At 44.7% G+C, this 22,732-nt stretch overlaps 1 protein-coding gene across 1 annotated transcript; it reads right to left on the minus strand.

Annotated features, from left to right (window-relative positions):
• Positions 1-378: 378 nt before the first annotated feature.
• On the minus strand, positions 379-19,094 carry Sdr16c5 (short chain dehydrogenase/reductase family 16C member 5). Its single transcript, XM_048358434.1, has 7 exons — positions 19,007-19,094; positions 15,071-15,417; positions 11,043-11,174; positions 8,458-8,557; positions 4,997-5,141; positions 3,936-4,061; positions 379-711 (listed from the first exon to the last, which is right to left on the minus strand). Exons 2-7 carry the CDS (start codon positions 15,401-15,403, stop codon positions 621-623), a joined length of 927 nt encoding a protein of 308 aa, XP_048214391.1. The 5' UTR covers positions 15,404-15,417; positions 19,007-19,094; the 3' UTR covers positions 379-620.
• Between the last annotated feature and the right edge of the window lie 3,638 nt (positions 19,095-22,732).

A 22,732-nucleotide genomic window follows, 5' to 3' on the forward strand; every position in this document is an offset into this window, starting at 1 on the left:
CGAATCATTGTCAAGCTCAAGCAAGGTTCCCTGAGACAAAGGTGCCTGATGGGCTTTCAGCAAGTGCCAATTGGCACATGCTCCGAGTACTGGAGGGTATGGAGTAGTATGCCCGTACAAAGCTGCTCTGGAAAGAAAGGCATGGAGGACAGGCCTTTACAACACCAATGGTCCAGGATCAAAGTTCCCAAAGCTGAGAGATGGTAATGAGACATCCAGAGTTCTTCTGGCAAGAACATCCTCCCTCCAGGAAGACAAACTGTGCGTCCCCTCTCCCCACGCAGGCTCCCCACAACCTTTTCCATGGACTACTCCCCAAAGCAGAAGGCAGATCATACCAGAAGCCCATTTCTCTCTCACATCTGTGGCATATGGAAATGACCCAAAGGGGCTATCTTTATTATTATTATTAAAAAAAACAACCAAAAAACAAAACTCAACCAAAGGAGATAATAGTATTATTTTCAAAGTTATCAGTTGAAAACTCTGGTCCAGGTAGCAGAATACAAATGGTATTCATCTTCAGATACATTCTACCATAGGACAACATGACTTTTCTTCTTTGAAGTAAGTATGAAGTAGCATTGGGTATCAGACGATATCAGCCATATAACTGGTCTCTAGATTTTCTTTTTCCCAACAAAGCCATCCATTGCTTGGAAGACGCCCAGATAGTCACCTATAAGCAGTCCTGTCTTGATGGGTAAGACACTAGAGAACACAAGAATAAACAAGAATAAACTTTCTTGGTCATCATTCGCCACAGCTCAGCTGAACACTGTCACTTCCTGTCAACAGATGAAGTCAGTCATTCGTGCACTCATTCGCAGGCTCTTACGTACTTCAAGATCACCACTCCTACTCCATGCAAGATGACTACGGGACCCATTTGCTCAAGGCCTCTTTAGCTCTTCTGGCTCTACGTGTTATTCAATTCACTTCTTATTTCCCTTTCCAAAGTACTGCTGTCCTCTCTGTATGGTGACTAGGTTTGGAAGTGCTTGCATCTTGGCTGCAGTCCTAGCTCAGGCAACCCAGTTTGCAAACCTCAGTTTACACAGGGGTGACACCGGGGCATCCATCTTCCTTTCCTGGGGGTTTATGTGAGCATAAGATACAACACTTCCTCGGGCTTTTAGCAAGACCAAAACTAAGGCAGTTGATCACCTCCATGCTCACGGGGCCCTGGGGAAGCCCACAGATCCTTGGGACCATCCCTCGACATCAACTCCGACAGTGGGAAAAAGGATGATGCAGGAAACGTCAATCTGAGACTTGTGCTATGTATGGGTCAGGGAAAAGAACAGGATCTTGTACTCACTGTCCATTGTTGCGGGCACATCAGGATTGCTGGGTGCTTCTAGCCCTCCTCAACTTCAAAATCTGTGTTAACTTCTTGGGGAATCTGCCCCAGTACCACACTTATACCTCAACTTGCCTTTCTCTGAGCCTTCTGATATTCTCTGTTCGGGCTCCCTTCCTCCCTTCCTGTTTTTCTTTTCTTTATTGGTGTGTCCTGGGTCCTAGGGCTTGAACTAAGGCCTGGGTACTGTCCCTGAGCTTTTTTGCACAATACTAATACTCTACCACGTGAGCCACAGCTCTATTTCTGGCTTTTTGGTGGTAAAGTGGAGATAAGAGTCTCATGGACTTTCCTGCCCAGGCTGGCTTTGAAGCACAATCCACAGGTCTCAGCCTCCCGAATAGCTAAGATTACAGGCGTGAGCCTTTGGCATCTGGCTCTGTCTTATGTTACTTATGCCTTATGCTACAGTACTTACAACCTCTGTGTATTTTTTCTCTTTTAATTTTTTTGTGTTTATTCCTTGCCACCCATCCAACCAAGAAGATAGTTTTCCACAATGACAGGGACTGTTGTGTATCTTGTTCTTTGCTGGGACCTCATCACCCAGGATGGTGAGCGACAAAGAGTACTCTCCTGTTTGTTGAATACTGATGTGATCTCCTAGCCCTCTCAGGTACTACTATCTAGCTTTCTCTCTAATATGGCCTAGAATATGTGATGAAACTAGAACAAGATATTCAATGTGCATGTATGAAAACGGAACTAGCAGCTGACTGAGAACTTGAGGGGATGGGTGGGGTGGACAGTGATCGGAGAGAAAGATGTCATAAACTGGCATATTGGATTGAAACCCCTTTGTGCAACTACTTAAAGTTAATAATCCTATTTACAATAAAAGAACATGCCATGAAAATAAATGTAATCTCCACAGTTATTCAGAGTAGTAAAATTCATCCTTATGTATTTGAGTTGGCTTTGCTATAATACCATGGTGATACAAATATACACACTGCCCAGTAAGCAGAGCACAAATCACGTTACACACGGACAAACACTGTCTCCCCATTGTAAGAGGGGAAACTGAGGCTCAATGAACACTGAGGATGCTGAGTCACAGTGTTTGTACACAGCAGGATCAGGACCTTGCCTTTGGAAGTACTGTCAATGACCCTTTGTCCTGTCTCCCAAGGCCTCACCCAGCCACACAGTGCCAGATGAAGCCTGGAAAAAGGAGAGGATGTGAATAACATTTGTTTCACTGGGCAAAGTAGATTAGCTAGCTAATGAGGAAAGTAACTATCATAGCTCTTTTTCTTTTCTTTCTTCTTCTTCTTTTTTGGGGGGGGGAGGGTGGAAGGTCCAGTCCTGGGGCTTGAGCTCAGGTTCTAGGCACTGTCCCTGAGCTTTTTTGCTCAAAACTAGTGTTATACCACTTGAGCCACAAGTCCACTTCTCGCTTTTTTGGGGAGGGTGGGGAGCTCTTTTTTTTTGTTTTTTTGGCCAGTCCTGGGCCTTGGACTCAGGGCCTGAGCACTGTCCCTGGCTTCTTTTTGCTCAAGGCTAGCACTCTGCCACTTGAGACACAGCACCACTTCTGGCCGTTTTCTGTATATGTGGTGCTGGTGCTGGGGAATTGAACTCAGGGCTTCATGTATAGGAGGCAAGCACTCTTGCCACTAGGCCATATTCCCAGCCCAGGGGGTGGAGCTCTTGACTGGTAAGAGTTTCCTGGATTTCCCTGCCCAAGCTAGCTTTAAACCTCAACCCTCAGATCTTAGCCTCTAGCATAGCTAGGAGTATAGCTAGGTCTGAGCCACTGGTGCACACTTCTAGCCCTCTTTTTTAATTTTCTCCCATTTGTTTTTTTGTTCTTAAAAAGAGAGGGGTTGTTAAGGGTTTGTTTCTAAGTTTTTTCTTCAAGTTGTCTAATCTTACAAATCAGATCGATTCTCTACTGCCAACATTACCTATCTTAAAATTTTCTGCGGTGTCTAGATGATTGGTTTTGAATTTGAGACCTTGTACTTGAGGATGCGTGGGCATAGTATCTATTCCAAAGATGTTTCTTTTCTTGCTGGTACTGGGGTTTGAACTTATGATTGTGCTTGCTCAGTTAAGGCTCTACCACTTAAGTCATGCCTCAGCTTGGAGTTTGGCTATTTTGGAGACAGAATACCATCTCCCAAAACTGTCATGGCTGGTTTCAAACCATGTTCTCCTGGACTGCAGCCTCCTGAGTAGCTAGGATTACAGGTGTGAGCTACTGGTCCTTGGCCCAACATGATTGTTTTATGATGGGTACAAGATAAAACAAAAAATCTTTGCAAAAAAAACAAGTCTTTGCAATCTGTCCACAGCTCATTCTGTAACTCCACTTCATTTTGACAATAATGCAATACCAAATATGACAGGTCCAACCCCTTTTCCTGGACTCAGGGACTATTACAGTGCGAATTTGGGACTGTGTCAGGAAATGGGTCCCAAGATGGACTCACAGGATATAAAGATCTTCTTCTCTAAAATTCATAAATTCAACAAATACAAATACCTGTTAAGTGGCTGCTCCTGGTGGGAGCTGAAGGAAACAATCCATTAGCAAATTGGGGGAGTAATAGAAGCTGAGAGTTACCTTTTCAAAAACACCAAGAAGTACAAAAACTTTGGCAAATACAAGTACACCTTTTCCTGCAAGATAGCTTCCACTATTTTTTCTACTGCATATTCAGGCTCCAGAATTGGTAACAGAGAAGGACACCTAAAATATTAATAAAAGAACTCAATTTAATAAAAAAGAATTCTTTCAAGTTAGGGGTTAAAAGGTTTTAAGACATCACATTTCTTTCACAGCTGATCTATTTCTAGATTTTACTCCTTTATGAATGGTAACAAACCTAACTAAAATTTGAAATGGAAAATGATTATTCTAATTAATATACCGATGTTACAAGTATACCTCTATGTCAAACTGTAGTAAACAAATGTCGAAATGTTGTAAAGCGAGACACTGAAAACAAATTTCCTGCTTTTCTCATGTTGTGCTGAACTGGGTATTCATGCCTGGCAGAGATGGAGCAGGCCCGTCAGTCCCCAGTGATCGAAGATAGTAACAGGAGGTGGTGTGTTTGGAAAGTAATTGGGTCATGAGCATAAAACACTCATGAGTGAGATTAGTGCCCTTAGCAGAAGAGCCCTGAGAGAACGAGATCAGGTCTCTCTCTTCCCCCACCTCTCTGCTAAGTGAGGAAACAGTAATGAGAAGATAGCTTCCACCAGATACCGGATGTAGGACTGACTCTCAGCCTCCAGAACTGGAAAGACAAGCCTCCGGTTCAAGCCACACAGTGCATGGTATTGTGGCAGAGAAGCCGGAATGAAGCTTTTCTTTGGTGGTTTTTTTAGTCTTGGGACCACCATGAATGGCAGAGAGAAGCAGTGGCTAGAACAGCCTGGGAGACAAATCAGCTGATGTGAGACTACAGAGCGGCTACCAATGGGACACGGCTTGATAAACCATTTGCATTCAATTCAACATCGTAAACACAAACATTCAAAATAAAACTTCTGAAACCATTTATAAATTAAGCTCAATTGGATAAAATATCTTCCTGGCAACTTTTTAAAAGAGAACACAATTCAATAGATAGCCAATCATGTTTTACAGCATTTCTTTGAAATCAAAAGGATACTTACCCAGTAGTACAACCATCAAACATTCCAGTTTTTATAAAAAATGGACATACGATTGTGGTTTTGATGCCCCTGTGATTTTGGACATATGTTTCTAGAAACACAGATTCAGCAAATCCAAGGGCTGCAAATTTACTTGCACAATAATCTGAAAGAGACGAGCAATGCTAATGTATAAAAATGCGAATGATTAATTACATTTCACATCCTTGTGCTTTGTAGATAATGGACTTTTCACAAGCTGAAGATGTATAGCAATTTCTCACTAAGCAAGTCTATTGGCTCCTTCTTTCCAAAAGCTTAAGTGACTGTCAGCACTGTTGCTTCAGGACAGCATTTTATGCACACATATGTATACACATATGTGAATGTATGTGTATACATACACATACACATACCACATAGTGGGGCTTGAACTCAGGGGTCTAGACACTGTCCTTTGTTGTTTTTGCTCAAAGATGACATTTTACCATTTCAGCTACAGCTTCATTTCTAGCTTTTGGTGGCTAACTGGAGATAAGAGTCTCACAACCTGCTGTCAGATCTCAGCATTCTGAGTAGCTAAGATTATAGGTGTGAGCCACTGAAAACACAGCTCTGTGTGTGTGTGTGTGTGTGTGTGTGTGTGTGTGTATCTATCTATCTATCTATCTATCATCTATATATCTTTGGGTTAATTGTGGAGCTAGAACTCAGGGCTTGGGTGCGTTTCTTGAGCTTTTCTGTTCAAGGCTAGTGCTCTACTACTTTGAGCCAGAGTGCCACTTCCAGTTTTCTGCTGGTTAATTGGAAACAGAGTCTCACAGCCTGCCTGGAAGGCTCTGAACTGTAATCCTCAGATCTCAGCTTCCTGAGTAGCTAGGATTACAAGCATGGGCCACCAACGCCTGGCTTGTAATTGTTTGTGAAGACATAATGCATACCTAACAGATTATAGTATAGTGTAAACATAATTTTATACATCCTAGGAAACTAAAAAAAACCTCACATGACTTGCTTTATTGCAATGGTCTTGAACCAGATCCCTAACATCAATGAGGTATAGTTGTATAGAGGTTTGGAATGATCTTACACTAAAGATTACTTGTGATACTAAGAGCATCACAGAATGTGTTGAGAATTTCACAGTTCTTCGCTTTTATATGGTCCTGGTCTGCTCCCCCTGGAAGATGTGGGGAGGGTATAGGTGGCAACATAGCTAACTGAACCAGATGATGACCACCAATTGTACTTCACAATAAGAAGCGTTGTGGGAGCCAGGCACTCACTGGTGGCTCAGAACTGCAATCTTGGCTACTTACGAGGCTGAAATCTGTGGACTGTGGTTCAAAGCCTGATCAGGCAGGAAAGTCTAGGAGACTCTTATCTCCAATTAACCATCAAAAAGCTGGAAGTAGAGCTGTGGCTCAAGTGGTAGAGCAGTAGTCTTGAGCAAAAAAGCTCAGGAACAGAGCCCAGGTCCTGAGTTCAACGTCCAGGACTGGCACAGCAGCAACAACAACAACAAAGGTTTCAGGACTGTTCCTATAGAGCACACGATTGATTTTACTTCCAAGTAAACCAATGCCTGATTTGTGCTACCTGTTACATGGTCACACACAAGATGGTCATTTAGTCATTCAGTCCCTCTCTCAAAAAAATTTAATTCCTTTGGGGAAATGAAAATATACCCCCCCAACAACAAAACAAAACAAAACAAAAAACAAAAGCTGGGTGTCCACACTGGCAATCCTAGCTATTCAGGAGGTTGAAATCTGGAGGACTGTGGTTCAAAGCCAGCTCTGGAAGGAAACTCAAGAGAGTCTCCATCTCCAAAACAACCAACAAAAAGTTGGACTGGAGGCATGACTCAAATGGTAGAGTGTCAGTTGAGCAAGCAAAGCTAAGCAACTATAAAGTCTTGAGTTCCAACTGTAGTACTGGTACAAACAAAAACTTCAAACCTAAACCCCAAACCAAATTCCCAAACCCATCAAAATAGTGAATGATTTCAGAAGTTAAGCAAGAAGAGAGTTCAACATGGGTTGTGATCCTCTAAATTTTCTACTAACTATAACTCTAATATTACTATATATAACTATATATACTATATATACACTATATACTATATATATGTACTATATATATACTATATATAACTATAACTCTCATATTGAAAAGGAAAATGATGATTCTAATTATTCCACGGATGTCACACTGTACATACGTGTAAAACGACTGCTAAAAGCTTGGTTATCAGTTTGTGGCATGATTGGGAGGCCATGGATCCTGCAGGAGGTGTGGCCCAGTGGAAGGAAGCTAGGCATTGGGCGTGTCTCCATGAAGAGACTGCAGAGACCCCCTCCCTTTCCTGACTCTCATTGCTTCCTGGCTGCATGAAGTTAACAGATTTCCTTGTCACCTGCTTCCACTGTGATGGACTGCCTCGTCACAGGCCCAGAAGCAAAAGAGGCAACCAACCATACATTGAAATCTCTATGTTGAAATAAACCTTTCAACTTAAAAGCTAATGAGGAAATCAGCGCTGTGAAGTGGAGTTGTTGTGTTAGCCTGTCGAGATTATGGATAGAGAAAGCCTAGGGCCAGTCTTGAACATAATTCTACTTCTGCCACACTGTACCACTACCCTGGCTTGTTTTTGAGATAGGGTCTTAATAATGTTTACCAGGGTTGGCCCTGAACTCCTGATTTTCCTTTCTCTGCCTCTCAATCACCTAGGATTACAGGCATGATTTCTATGCCTGGCCCCTCTGGGTAGGCCAAGCTAGACTTACAACTGAGAACAAAAACTCACACTGGAAGATGTGAAAAACTTGCAGTTTGGCCAGGAAAAAACAACAACAACAACAACAAACAGTTTAAGGTATTTAAAGCAGAAAAAACTGCAGTTGTTAGATTAGCACCCTTAAAAGGAAGCCAAATACACTGTGCCAAAACAACAGAAGAGATACTCTGAGGGTATCTCAGGAATCAGCCAGGCCTTGCCATGCCAGCCTCAAAGACTCCTGTTTGAGAAGTGATCCAGGGCCCCCTGCTGCACAGGGCCTTCTAGGGAGTGCTTGCTCGGGGACTCATTTCCTTGCAATCAGCTGTCTAACCAGTGAGAGGCTACTGCAGCCAGGGCTCAAAGACCCCAGTGCCTCACTTTGTCATTCTCAAGTCAGTGGGTGTCAGAAGGGAGATGACCCCCCACTTTCTGTAGATCTTCCATCAATGGAAAAGCGAAAGGCCAATTTCAGGCTTTCTCTAAATTCATAGCAAGGGAGACCACTTCAGGGAATCCTGAGGAAGACGAACAAAAAATAATGATTCCCCAAAGTACAATCTGGCTTCCTCTAAGTTTATCTGCCAGGAAATAGAAGTGTCTAACTTATCTTTCTGTACTTTTACTGTTAGATCATCAAGTCGATAGTGATGACTCAGAATTATTAACTCAAAGTGAAGGTAACGGGAAGTTCTCTTACCTGCTAGTCCATTTACGCCTACTAATCCAGCTGAACTTGAAATGCATACCAAATGCCCATGGTTGTTAGCAATCATGGCAGGAAGAAACGCTTTGTAAATCTAAGGAGAGCAAAGAAGAACACGTAACTTTTGATAGCACATTGTGTATTTTTCTCAGATGTTTCTAGGATTATTGTGATTCAAAAAAATTGTATTTAGCTCATAAAAATATCTGCAAGTATTGGGATATACAAACTTCAAACATGTGGAAGACAACCATTTTAACCTGTTTAATTTGCTAATTTCTTCCTATATAATTTCAGTATTACTAAATATGATTAATGCAGATTTATGGTTTTGCTTCCATTTTTCTTTAGCAACATAATATTCAAAGTAGTACAGGAAAATCTTAGGCGGGATAGGTACCATCCAAGGAACAATAATAGAACTTAAAGATAGATAAAGTGTATATTGTTATCATGTCCTTTCTCCCAATGCCCATTGACTTAATTTTGAATTCTAAATATTCACAGGACATTTTGCTGTTGGGTTTTCTAAAAAAGAGCACTCTGGTCTACTCTGGTCCACATCTCTACTTTTTAAAATGTTTTATTATTTTAACTCATAAAACAAGACAGAATGTAGGCTATATGTCAGCCCTGTAGAACACCTTCACTATTTTGGTTTTTGTTTGTTGGTGGTGGTACTGGGGTATGAATTCAGGGCCTTACTCTCACCTTGGCTTGCTTGGCTGGTGCTCTACCACATGAGCCACAACTCCAGCCTAGCTATTTTGCTGGTTAACTGGAGTCTCCTAGAATTTTCTGAATCCTCCAGATCTCTGCTCCAGATCTCTGAGATCCTCCAGATCTCAGCTCCCTAGGTTGCTAATATTATAGGGGTGAGCTACTAACATCTGGGTTTTTGTTTGAGAACCTGGAGAAAGGAGGTACAGAGAGTGCAAAGCATGTTAGAGGAGGATGTTTCAGGCAACAAAGAAGTGATTAAGCACATTGTGGTCAAGGGGGTTAAGAAAACACCTTTACAGAGTCCACTGCCTCCAGTTGCCTGCTTTACACGATTGCAGAGAGAAGTGGAAGATGCAAATGGAGGATAAGAAACAGCACAGCCTAATGAAGGGCACTCTGCATTCAGGATTCGGGATGGGAATCACTGCCTCCCAGCTGGGGCACTGCCAGTACAAGCTGGAGCTCTGCAGTCCTGTAGTTCTTGGGCACTCAGGCAATTAGGTCACGTGCAGCAGTCCTAAGAACACCGGAGCACTTGCCCAGAAAGAGTGGACTCTAGATGACATTTGAAGGCTACTGAATCCAGAGTTGGGGGGAGCTCAGAAATCCTCAATGAATACGCTTTGCCCAGGGAGAGACCAGGTGGCAGCAGGGCTGGAAACAGTAGATCACAAGCTGAAGGAGGAAATGAGAGCCTACGTGCACGGTGGCTAGAAGCTGCAAATGGCTAGTGTTGAACGGTCTTCAGCTTCTAGGAATGGGGCATCACTTTCAAGCACCCTACCACCTGAGCCACAGCTGCACTTCCACTGTTTTATTTTGTTAGTTTATTGGAGATAAGAAGCTCATGGACTTTCCTACCCCAGGCTGGCACTGAACCACCACGGCCTTCACATCTCAGCCTTCTGAGTAGTTAGCCATGAGCATCTGCTTACTATGTATTCTTGACTAAATCTTTTCAAGTCTATGATCCCTGAAACAGATCAATAAACTGTTTTCAGGAATAGTGTCAGCCCTTAATATCTGGGGTGGAGGATTGGTTCTAGTACCTTCCAGAGATACCAAATCCCTTCATGTTCAAGTCCCTGACATAAAATGGTATATAGTCCCTTCAGGTAACCTATGAGTATCCTTCCAATACATTTCAAATCATGACCATATTAGTCATAATACATAATATAATTGCAAATTAAAACTTTTTTGGGGTCAGAACTGGGGTTTTTAACTTAGGGCCTCACAATTGCTAAACAGACACTTTACCATGAGCCATGTCCCCAGCCCCAAACTGTAATTTTGATCTGTGATTTTATCCAGGGATGTGGAACCTAGACACAAACTGCCTGTATATGTGAGCCGCCCTGAGCTGTCCTTAACATGTGCTAGCAATCGCTAAACGGCACCACTATGAGTTTTGTGGGATTGCTTAAGCTGAAGACCAAGTTGGATAAAGAGAAGAAAACTGAAGCTAGGTGTGGTGGCACATGTCTATAATCTCAGCACTCAGGAGGCTGAGGCAGGGAGATCTCAAGTTAGAGGCTAGCCTGGGAAACCCTGTTTCAAAAGACAGAGGGGTAGGAGGAGGGAAGGAGAAAGGAGAGGGAGAGGGAAGGGGAGGAGAAGATACACAAAGGCAAGGCCAGGAGGAGCCCATAATTAAAATAATGCTGGAAGTGGAGCTCAGGGCAGGGCACCTGCCTAGCTCGTACACCATCTTGCATTCCATCTCCAATACAACATACAAAACCCCAATTATGATGGTTGTGCTTTTGCTAGTGGCTGAACATGTTAAATAGTAAGGGAAAAAACTTCAGAAGGCCAGAGTAAACTTTAAATGTATTATGACAAGAAAAAATTACCCATAAATGTGCTTTGAAATTCACATCGAATGATTTTTCCATGAGCTCATCTGGGCAGTCAAGGAACTTCTTTCCTGTTACGATGCCAGCGTTATTGATGAGGATGGAAATGTCCCCAACTTCTCTTTTTACCTGGGTGAATAACAGGAGAGAGACCACTGAAGTAGCAAGTCCTTTTAAGATCTGGGTTTTATTTTCAAATAGTCACACATATACTTTTATCCTTAACACAGACTGGATTCATGCACTCTAAAAGCCCATTGTTTTGTTTCCTGGGGAGTATACAGCTCCCTTAGAGATTCAGTTAGATGCTTTCCATTCTGGTCAGCTGGTTGCAATGCTCAAATGTTACTTTCCTTCCATCTTTACAGCTGTCCCTGTACATTAAAGTTAGTAACTTTGTTCAGTGTTCTGCATATCATTTTAATCAATGTGGAGACATACAATAACTTATTATAACCACTTAGCACATAGAGATTAAGCTCTAGCCCATATGGAGATGGGGTGGAGCTGGGAACAGGGGAGGAGACCACATATTTGAAACACACAGCACAGATTAGAATCTGCCTGTCTTGGATTTCTCAACAGGCCAGCTTTCTTTCCCTTCACCTCAACCTATTAGGCAGAAGATCTAAGAATTTTGCTTGTTGCTGTAATACCAGATAAACGGGTATGCAATCACTTTTATGGATGAAAGAAATGCTTCTTGGCGTAACACTGTATTTTTCTCCTCTAAGCAATGATTGTGTAATCTTGGCTCTTCAGTCACAAGCAGGCCTGATCCTTTCCAGGCTCAATGACAGGAAGGCTGCTATAGCCACTGTACTGCCATGCTCCCCCAGGAGGCTCGCATAGTAACACATACCCTCCAGTTGTATGTCTATGTGTATGGTGTACAAGTTATGCAACTGTAGTGTGACACAAGGAAGGTGTATCACAAAATCAGGTAAAAGCTGCCATCTTCTCCCTTGCTGTGTGGCAGGCCTGGGTTGCAGCATTACGGTACGTGCATGTTAGGCATTTCTACTAGCCAACTGGGTCTGAAGGCTGAGAAGATCTCAGAAGGAGAATATCACATTTTATGATGCCGTGTTCAGATAAAAAGCACTGGAAATAACCAAATTACAATTATTTTTTCCTGGTCGTGGAGCTTGAACTCAGGTCCTGGGTGCTGTCCTGAGCTTTTCAGCTCAAGTCTAGCACTTTACCACTTAAGCCACAGTGCTACTTCCCCGAATTACAATTCTGATTTGGCAAGTGTCTGTAATATCTCATTCAACCTAACTTGAACAGTGATCAGTGATCGAAACAAGAAACAGCCTGACCAAAAGCAAAATCAAAAACCAGTATTAGAGGCTGTGAGGACATGGCTCAAACCTAGGGATGGAAAAAAGCCAGAAGCCACATCGAAGATAACTAAATAGGCTAACCCAGTAAAATGTTCATGTTTTGCATGGAAATAAACTAGTTAGCAATGTATTCCTTAAGGTTATATTTAAGACAGGATGCAACAAATTCTAGTTAAAAATTTCCCCCCTAAATTTCTTGTCCTCCTCAGTGTAAGAATGAGGAATGTCTCTGCATGCCAGTGGCTCACTTCCGAAATCCTAGCCACTCAGGAGGCTGAGCTCTGAAGATTGTGGTTCAAAGCCAGCCTGCACAGGACAGTCTGTGAAACTCTTATCTTCAATAAAAGTACCAGAAAAGCAGAAAGTGGAGCTGTGGCTCAAGTGGTAGATAACCTAGCTTTGAGCAAAAATGCTCAAGGACAGTGCCAAGGCCCTGAGTGCAAACTCAGGACTAGCCAGAAGAGAAAACAGAATAATGCATGTCAGTTAGTTGGGTGTGACAATTTTCACAAGACTCACACATAAGTTGTAATTATCTGTTAGGTAGGATCTCTCTACAATAGCCACGGTATGAAGTTAAGAACATTCTAGAAAGTGCATGGATTGTCATGCATGTCAGTATCTACACTGCTGAGACAGTTTAATGGTAGATAGCAGGAAACATCTGCTTGTCTCCGGGATCATGGAGACCATCACCCTGGACATCTGGAAGTACAGTAAGCGCAACAGCCTCAGAACTGCTTCATGTAAGACTTGGTCACAAGGCATACTGCCTCAAGGACAAATAGCAATGACTTGGCTTCAGCCTACGCGTGTGGGATTGCACAAAATAACCTCTCACCCAGGGTGTGGTGTTGTAACGCTGGACTTTTTATGATCTGGGTTTTAGCAAAGCCTCAGTAGAGACCAAAATAAGACATATGACTCTCAAAACAACTTCTTTGGTCACTCTTCTCGGGGATTAAAAAAAAAATCTGTGTATGTTCCTGATATCTGACTTAAGTAGAGAGGGTGGGCTCACAGTAGGGAAGGACTTGGTTCTCCTGTAGTTTGAAGAGCCTATCCTTAATCCTCTCCCAGATCCCAGAGCAATTAACAGCTGAGTGATGAGCTGATCATACGATATGTTTGACTATTCTAGAAGCAAAGCAGCTGGGATAGGGATGATCCAGGGCAGAGGACTCTGCAGTCTTTTGCTTAGCACCCAAAGGATGTCAGTGCAGGGATATGTACCAGGTACTTCTAACAACTGGCTGGAGAAGTTATTTGTTAGCAGTGTAAGTCAATGTGCCAGATGATGGGTTCTTCACATGTAAACTGCTGAGGCTGGGAGGTTGGATGCACCTGGAAGAGGGTCCCAGGGTAAGCTTGTAAGATCAGGTCTGGTTTGGAGCTCCAGGCTGTCCTGAGCAGCTTGTGATTGGAGTTGATGGGAAGAAAAGATGTAAAATGGAAAACTAAAACTTATCTGGCTGGGATTTGCAAATCTTCCCACTGAGAGGTGAGCAGGTAGCAAAATCTGATCCTAGTGGCCTCTGAAACCATGGAAGAACTTTGTAAAGTCGCTGGGTGGCTTGCAGTAGGCTTGTCTGCTTCGTCCCTGTGCGTTAAGTGGAGCAAGCCAAGTGGCCCAGTCCAGTGATGTGTGGCATAGGCACACCATTGTGAGGGCACCAGAATACTCAAGTGGACGAGGGATGTTCCTCTATGAGCTAAGAACCTCCTCACCATCGGAGTAATGGAATGTAAGTTTCCTGAGTCTTTATATGTGTGTCTATAACTGCTAGAGAAACAAATGCATTTATGAGCCTTCAGGATGAGAATTTTGATCTTGTTATGATTAATTATTACTTATGATTACTTATTAAAAACACACATTTAAATGGAGGTATGGGGTACATAGAGACTGGATTTTAAATCAGACTAAATATGGGTAGAGTTCCTGCCGGAATCACACACTAAATGGGTAACCCTAGGCAGGCTAGTCAATGTTTCTTTTTTTTGTGCTAGTACTGGGGTTTGATCCTAAGTTCAAGTGAGCTTGGTGCTCACTTGGCTTACTTGCTGGGTTGGTGCTCTTACCAGTTGGGACACACCTGTAGCTCAGCGTTTTGCTGGTTATTTTGGAGATGGAGCTTAGCAGATTGTTCTGCGTGGGGCTGACCTTGAACTGTGATCCTCTGGATTTCAGCCTCCTGAGTAGCTAGGATTGCAGGTGTAAGCCACTAGCATCTAGTCTCAAAAGTGGTTTCTTAATCCTCACAATGGTTTACCCTTCATTTTCTTTCTATTTACAGTGCAATGAGGGTCAATACCATCAGGACAGTGCAATGACTGGGAGCGTAACTTAGAGGAGTCCACAAAGTCAAGGCAGCTATTGCTTTGCTACTGATTAGGGTGGTTGCACATGGTTGTACTAAGCCTCAGTGTGCTTTTTCTGTGAAAAGGGAACAATGATACTTGTACAGTCATATGATATGATACAATTCATAAAGGGCATTTAGCACATCGCTGAATATACAGTAAAAATTCAAATATTCTATTTTGCATTTTTCTACCATAGTAAGGCACTTCACTGGAGAGAGAAAGGCAAGTCGACAATGGACACTTATGTTTGCCAAAGTATGTGTATAGGGACCACGCCAAAGTAAGACCAAGTAAGTCTCCAGTAAGTCTTACCTGTTCAGCCACTTTGTACACTTCTTCCTTTTGGCTGCAATCACAGGTATAGGTATGCACTTTGGTGGCTCCAGCTTCCCGAACCATCTGGCATGTCTTTTCATTTCCCTCAGTGTTCACGTCCCAGAGAACAAGCACAGAACCGAGGCGGGCAAATTGCAGGGCTAAGAGCCTTCCAAGTCCACTTCCAGCACCTGTTATAAGCACTATTTCACCAGCAACATTCTTCCGGGGCTTTGGGATTAAAGTAAAAACCAGGGCCTCCAGAACACTAAATAGTGATTTCCCTAAGAAAATAAGCAATTCTTTCACTGATTGCAAGTTGGTAGACATGTTCTGGCTGATACCTATAAAGTAAGAGAGAGCTTGCTTACCACATGGAGTTGCACTTCAGAAGTACTAATCGTAATTGAGAGATGAGATCTAAACACCTGTCACCCAGGGGCAGGGGACATCAAGGACCACATGTTGTCCTATATCACATACTGCCTCAAGTTCTGTATTATCTGAACACCCACCCACTATGTGTTGTGTGAGACAGAAATGTTTGATAATCAGTAACTAACCACCATGCTCAAATGGATTCATTCATAATTTTTTCCCAAGTTAACTTTTCTCTATATAACCAGGAGACCCACTGGCTGATTAGATGTGTCAAATCTTGGCCAACCATGGTGCTTATGATATAACTGCTACCTTACTAGCTTTTATTTTTAATTTTGTTTAGAAGTATGGATTTGAACTCAGGGTCTTATGTTTACTAGGTAGGTACTCTACCAATCTAGCCAAGCCTCCAGCCTCTCTGGATTTTACTTCTTGTCTACTGTGCTTCTTTAATTTTGCATTGTAATTTAAAATCTGAAATGAAAGAGGAAGATACAAAATCTTGTTTGTAAATTAAAGTTTTGGAGGCAATGTGCTAAATGGATTCATACTCAGCCAGAACCACAGGGAGGCAACTCCCCATCACTATCAGGTGAAGATGGGCCACACTGAGATTGAGCTGTGAGAATGTTCTGTGGAGAAGCACTTCATAGATGCCATTGTGCTTTTCAGATTCACAGTGCTGCTCACCAAGAAGGCATCTAACTGGTTTTCCTAGAATAAAAAAGGCCCCGTGCTTATTACATCTGCTGTCAGTCACTCACAATTTAGTGAGAGGAATTCATATGATGGTAAGAAAGAAGGGAAGGCAAGTTTTACTTTCTTAGGATGAGAAGACATGTTTAGCAGATGGCACACCATTCAGGGAGTAAGGGACTTCCTTGTATGGAGAGGATCTGATGAAGGCTCGGGGATCAGGATATGCAAGGAGAGGAAGAACAAGACAGAAGTAAACCATCACTTTGTGGGCTGCTATTGACCATGAATGGCCAGATTCATCTATAGGAGGGCTCGGCATAGAGCCAGACTCTTAGGAAATGCCAACTGGTGTCACCCACACTGACAACTGGACAAAGTATGTATGTGACCTGTCCAGGCTCTCTGCGCTCAGGAATGTAGCATCAGCTTGGTTCAGTCCTTACGGCCACTGATTCATTATGATTACTGTGCTCAAACCACAGGTGCCTTTACATTGGGTTCTGAAGCTGAGGGAGTGGCAGCCTCTCATAATCTATGGCTCGGTGAGCAAACTGGGCTAGCTGAAGAGGCAGAATGCAAAGGGACAACTGTCATTATAAGCCAGAGTGGTACAGAATGCATGCGGTGTGATGTGGTGGTGCAGATGACAGGGATAGGGAAAGGGGCCATGGGAGAGCTGATCCAAATTGGGACCTGGCGGGGAGCAACCTTTCAATAGGCATGGAAATGATGACCAGCATGAATTAGAGAGATTGGCAGTAGTTTTGCTGCAGGGAGACAAGACAGTTCTAGAGTCAAGGTTATTTTGCTCTTGCTTCCAGGGAATGAGACTGGCTTCGGGTGACCTGAGACTTCTGGTTAAACCAATGGTGTTCTCTGCTGTGAAGCATTGAGCTTCATCATGCTCCGGATGCTACAGGCTCGAACTCTCAGCCAACCTTCTCTGATTTATTTCCACGGAGCAATTCTGGAGGGCTCATTGAGCCTCTCGGCCTCCCATTTTAAATACTCGAGGGGACAGGAGGCTTGCCCAGTTATGGAGAAGACTGTACAGGGAAGGGGTACCCCAAGCACCCCTTCCATACACAGCAGCCTGGCACTGTCAACACTTCCTTCTACTAGAAAATTTACATTGGAGCCAGGTATGGTGGCTCATTCCAGTAATTCCAGCTATTCAGGAGGTTCCTAACAGGAGGATAGAAGTTTCAGGCCATCCCAGGTAAAAATGTTTTGCTATCCCATCTAAACCAACAGCTGGATGAAGTATCATACACATATCATTCAGCTCCAGGAAAGAGAAAAAATATATATACCTCAAGATCTCATCTCAACAGAAAGGCCTGGGCATGGTGGTGTATGTGTCTGGCATCCCAGCTAGGGCAAAAGATATAGAAATAAGGAGGTTCGTGGTCCAGGCAGAAAGTGTGCTCTATCTCAAAAGCCATTAGAACAGAAAGTGCTGGAGGCATAGCCCAATTGGTTGAGAGCCTACCTAGCAAACATAAAGCCTTCTGTTCAAACCCCAGTACCACCACCACCAAAATCCACATCAGGCAAGCCAGCGACCACTATGCCCCCTTTCAGGCACCCCATTAGATGGGTTCAAGGCTAGGACAAGACAGAGGTCTACTCAGTAGCCTCCAGCCTTGTAGTGAGGCCAGAAGTCTCATCTTTGACCTGAGTGAGATGAAAACTCTCAGTGTCTTGGCAGTCTAGATTTCTGTACTCCCACCTTTCAATGTCAATGCCACTAGGCCTAGAAGAGGTGTGTCCCTGTCCTAGCAGGTGCGTCCTATTCACCAGGAGCTTGGCAGCACGAAGTGGCCCCCATTTGTGGTTGCAGAGTGCGTCTGATACTCACCCAGGAGGTGATGTCTAAACATTAACGTCTGGGATAGAATTCTACATTTGTCAGTGACTTCCTCTGCTCCTGTGATAAGCAATTATTTCATCTCTAGCAGTTTCTTTTGTCTAAAAACGGGGTTTCTTAATAGTTTATACAACTATTTAACACACAGGAACTGTGGGAGTCAGCAAGTTAATGCAGGCCAATTATGAGGCACATCATAGCGTCACACAACAAATGAACAAACTAGGAAAAAGTAAAGGCAGGCCTTGCCTTGCACACAAGCCCTCTCCAAGGTGCACGGGTTGGACAAGGGGGAGGAGCTGTCCGGACGGCTGCCCATCGTCTTCTCCCCCTGCTCCCCAGGTGGCACAACCATAACATGGATGGTTTGCTAGAATACCACTGAAAGATGGATATATAGAAAGCCAAAGTAAACGTATGTTTTTATTTTTTATCACGAAGGCTTTCTGAGGAAGCCACGGCGTGCCGAATGGAAGAAGGCTGGGGGTCTGTCTGGTGGTTTTCATCCTATAGTCTACTGGTCCAAAGCGGGGCTAACTCCATGGTCCTGTGAGCAAGCGCCACCTGCTTCCCAGGCCAGCACACCGGACTTCGATTCTGTCTTGGTAAAGTCCCCCGGGGGAAGGGAGTGGATGGCGATGGAGCACCGACAGTCAGACAGCTTCTGCGGAAAGGGCTGGCGCAAGCAAGCCTCTGCCGTCCGTCTAGGGAGGCTGAGGAGTGCGCGGGCAGCTCATCCCTGCTGGGGTGCCGAGCCTGGAGGCTTGTTTCGCGGAAAGCGGCCGCGAGGCGATCCCCGGGGAAAGCGATCCCCGGGGGAAAGCGATCCCCGGGGGAAGCGCCCCCCCGTCCCGGACCGGGGCCCCCACGCCGGAGGCGCGCGGGGCTCCGCCAGAATGGGGTCGGGCGCAGAACCCGCGGGCGTCAACCTCCTTCCCCAAGCACTCGACGTGGGCAACTCACCTCGGACACACTCCCCTAACTGTCCGCCTCGGAGAAGCCGGCCGCCTCTGCTCCAGGAACCCGAGTCCCGGACCTAAAGCTCAGCGAGAACCGAGTGTCTATCCCGCCGCCCACCGAAGCCGGAGCCCAAGTCCGAGGGCGGGGCGACCGCGCAGGGGGCGTGGCGCGGCCTGGGGGCGGGGCCACCGCCTCCGCATGGGTGTAGCCACCACTCAGCCCACCACTCGGTGCTGTTCAGAGACTGGGGAGGGGGGCGGGGGCTGGAGGTGGAAGTCGGGTTGTGGAGGGTGGGCACAAGCCCAAGTGTTAAAACCTTGTTTTAATTGTTATTTTAAGAGTCACACATAGAGGAGTTTTACAGTTACAAAAGTGGTGCATTTCTTTTTGGACAATGTCATCGCTTCCCTGGCTCTTCCAGTTTTTCTCCTCCCCTCCCACCCCCGACAAATTGTATAGGTCATTTTCAATAGAGTGTCTAATTTTGTTTTCCCAGTCCCCTCCCAAAGACAGATAAACGAACAGAACAACATTCATGGGGGGGGGGGGGGGAGAGGGAAGGGGGAGGGGGAGGGAGAAATGGGGGAGGAGGTGACAAATTGTACAAGAAATGTACCCACTGTACCCCTTACGTATGAAACTGTAACCCCTCTGTACATCACTTTGACAATAAATAAGTAATTATTAAAAGAAAGATAAAAAAGAAATGAAAGCAGCAACAAAGAAAAAAAAACCCTCTGCTTTCCATTTCCTGGAGTTGGCTTCGATAAATATTATTTTGTATAGTCAGATGCACATAGACACTGGCGCCTTTGTGTTCCACTCCTAAGAGTAGCAAATTTCTTATTAGTCTGAAATGTCCCATGCTTAAGCTGCACCCAGGATTATTAGATCAGCATTTCTGGGGTGGGAAGGATTCAGCTATTGGCATTAGAGAAGTTCCCAGCCCCAGTTACTAAGCCCAGCCCCAAATTCCTGAGATCCTTAGCACTTGGGGGGAAAAAAATGTAAAAAAGAATTGTGGAGTTCATGAACAGGGAGAGTCCTGCCACACCGGTGCAGCTCGCAGGCAGGACCTGCGGGCAGATCTCCAGCGGGATCTGACTCAAAGTCAACCTCCCTGGCCAGTGTTGATAAAGTGGGTGGGCAGAGTTTGGGAGACTCAAGAGGTGGGAGGATGTTAGAGAGGTTAGTGAGAAGGACTAGTTGAGGCAGGTTCTGTTGCCACAAGATGAAGTTGAGATATTAGAATGAGAGTCTATAGCACAACAAGTTTCCTGAACATCTCTTGTCTATGAAGCCCCCCAAATAACTTAATATAGGTCAAGAAAAACATTGTTTTCATGAATAAAATTAGTGAGTGGCTTAGCAAGAGCATGCTATCTCTGTTAATGCTTATAATAGAGGGTGGAATTTGGTGACACCAGGAGCAGAGATGGTAGGAAATTATAGGATATTGAAGGGTAAACAGGATCAGGCTGACATCAGGGTTTGAATTCACCTGAGGAGTTCACAGGAAGCCAAGAAGAGAAGGCTAGAGGCCAACAGCCTTAGCTGACCTTTATGTGGGGGCATGTTTTGGGATAGGAGGAACTGAACATTTGCTCTTATTTGAATGAGAAGAAACAGGAAGGTCTTTGAGGTCTGTTTAAAGAGCCTTAAAAGGGACTTGAATATCTTTTCACTGCTTGTGAGGTTGCTTGGTAGCGGAGACAAACTTAAGCTTGTGGGAAGGTAAATGGGGTGCAGGTCTATGTATATTGGCTTCAGGTCAGCTCTCATCCTGCAAGGGCACATATCTGGGGGCTGCAGAGCTTCTAAAAAGTGGGAGATAGATCGATGAACTGCACAGTACACCTAAAGATTCATCAAAGTGGGCCACTTAAGAAGCTAGGACGAGGAGAGGGTGCTGGGCTGGGAGGGCCATAGCGCAAAGGTGAGTAACATCTACAAGGAGAGTTATCCGATGGGTCCCCCAGATGTGGAGACAGAGCAGACGTCAGGATAGAAATGACCCTCATACAGAGCATGGGGGTAGGAGTGAGAAGGCACAGCTGCTGCTGCAGGAATGGAGCCAGATGTGCTTTTGAAGGACTTATCTCTCCTCTCTGAACCCAATCTTTTGTATGGATTTAAAGATGGAATACAAAGGATTGACTCCTGCCTTATTCCCTTGGAGTCAAGCAAAACCCCAAGTGCACACTCATGAGCTTGTCTGCAGGCAGGTCACTCTGACCTTGGCTTAGCTGAAAACCCCCCTTGCTCCGGGCAGAGCATTCCATTCCGGGCCTGGCCAAGGACACTGCCCTTGGCCCCCAAGACACCATAGCCTATTTTTTCATTTTCTGCTTCTTTGCTAAGACCCCTATAAGCCAGACCCCAAATAAAGCCCCGTGCACAACCTCCTTACCCATGAGAAGATCTGTGATGCTTGATGGGAATAAACAGTCCTCTTCTGCTGAAGATCAAGTCCAGTCTATTCCTTTTCAATTCTCCTCCATTTTCCTAACATATGGTGCTAAAGACCCAGGAAAAGAAAAGTGCTAGGAGTAACTGGATCTCCTCCACCAAGGGGGCCGGCCACCTGCCTCTCATTGACCTTTATGCTATCCTCCCTCTTCCCCAGGCCTGTCTCCAGCAGGAGCAGAGAGCTCCCTGTGCTTTCCCCTCCAGCTTCCTAACATATGTGTGTTTTCTGTTCCCTCTCTTCTGTCCCCAGATTCCTGATCTCCAGGTGGGAGGCTTTTCACTGTTTGATGATCAACTCTACCAATGCAAGCCTGGGGAGGTGCCCAACATGGACCTGGGGACTCCAGGAGTCCCTCCCTTCCTGTCTGTGAGGTCCCAAGAGGCTTCAGGAGTCTCTCTCTTGCTGACCCCTTGACCCCCTCTAATTGGGACTTTGGAGATTTCCACTCCCCTTTATTGGACCCATCCATTTGCCTTCCCAAAGCCTCGGGGATGCCTGAAGTGGTGGACCAGGTCCTGTAGTCCTTCCAAATTTGTTTCTTCCCAGAGATGCCCCATTGGCTTGACATCAATCTAATCTTAAGACTCTCAGGGGGACAGATTTACAAAGAAAATGGACTCATTTGTCTACTGAAATCCGGCCTTACTATCATTTAAACAATGGCCGCCATTAGCCTGAATTAGGAACCTTAGATTTTATTTAAACAACTCTCTCCAGTGAAATGACAAGGGGTCTCAGGTCCCCTATACCCAAGCCCTGCTCCTCCACTCCGGACTCCCCCCCTTTCTTCTGTCCTACCCTGCTCACCACGTACTCTGCCACAAGCCTCCCAGCCATCGCCTCCAGAACACTAACTCCTTGTCTTGTAGCAAACTCCATCTCTCCCCTCCATTTTCTCTCTCTCTCTCTGTATGTCTCTATCTCTCTCTGAGGACTTCTAGACCAGAGATCATTTAGCATTAAATCGCCTCCATTTCCTCTGACAGCTCTTCCACTTGTGCCCTTGGGAGTGAGATTCAGGCTGGGTGCCAGAGACCCCCTCTAGGTTTCCTCTGGATCAGAGGTTCCATAAGCCCAGGTCTTTTCTCTCTCCTTGCTCTTGTAATGATACTCTTCCTCTGCAGCTGGTCTGGATTCTCTAAGTGAATATTGTCTATGTGCTCCGAACAAACTTCTTCTGTTGATCGTTGCCCCTGGGTCTGCTTGTCTGCTTGTGTGGCTGACGCAGGGTGTGGGTAGGTGCAAGCCTCCAAAGGTAAAGCAACTTTCATTGTACAAG

The sequence above is a fragment of the Perognathus longimembris genome, chromosome 12 (genome assembly GCF_023159225.1).
Source record: "Perognathus longimembris pacificus isolate PPM17 chromosome 12, ASM2315922v1, whole genome shotgun sequence".
In the NCBI taxonomy this organism is placed as follows: Eukaryota; Metazoa; Chordata; class Mammalia; order Rodentia; family Heteromyidae; genus Perognathus; species Perognathus longimembris.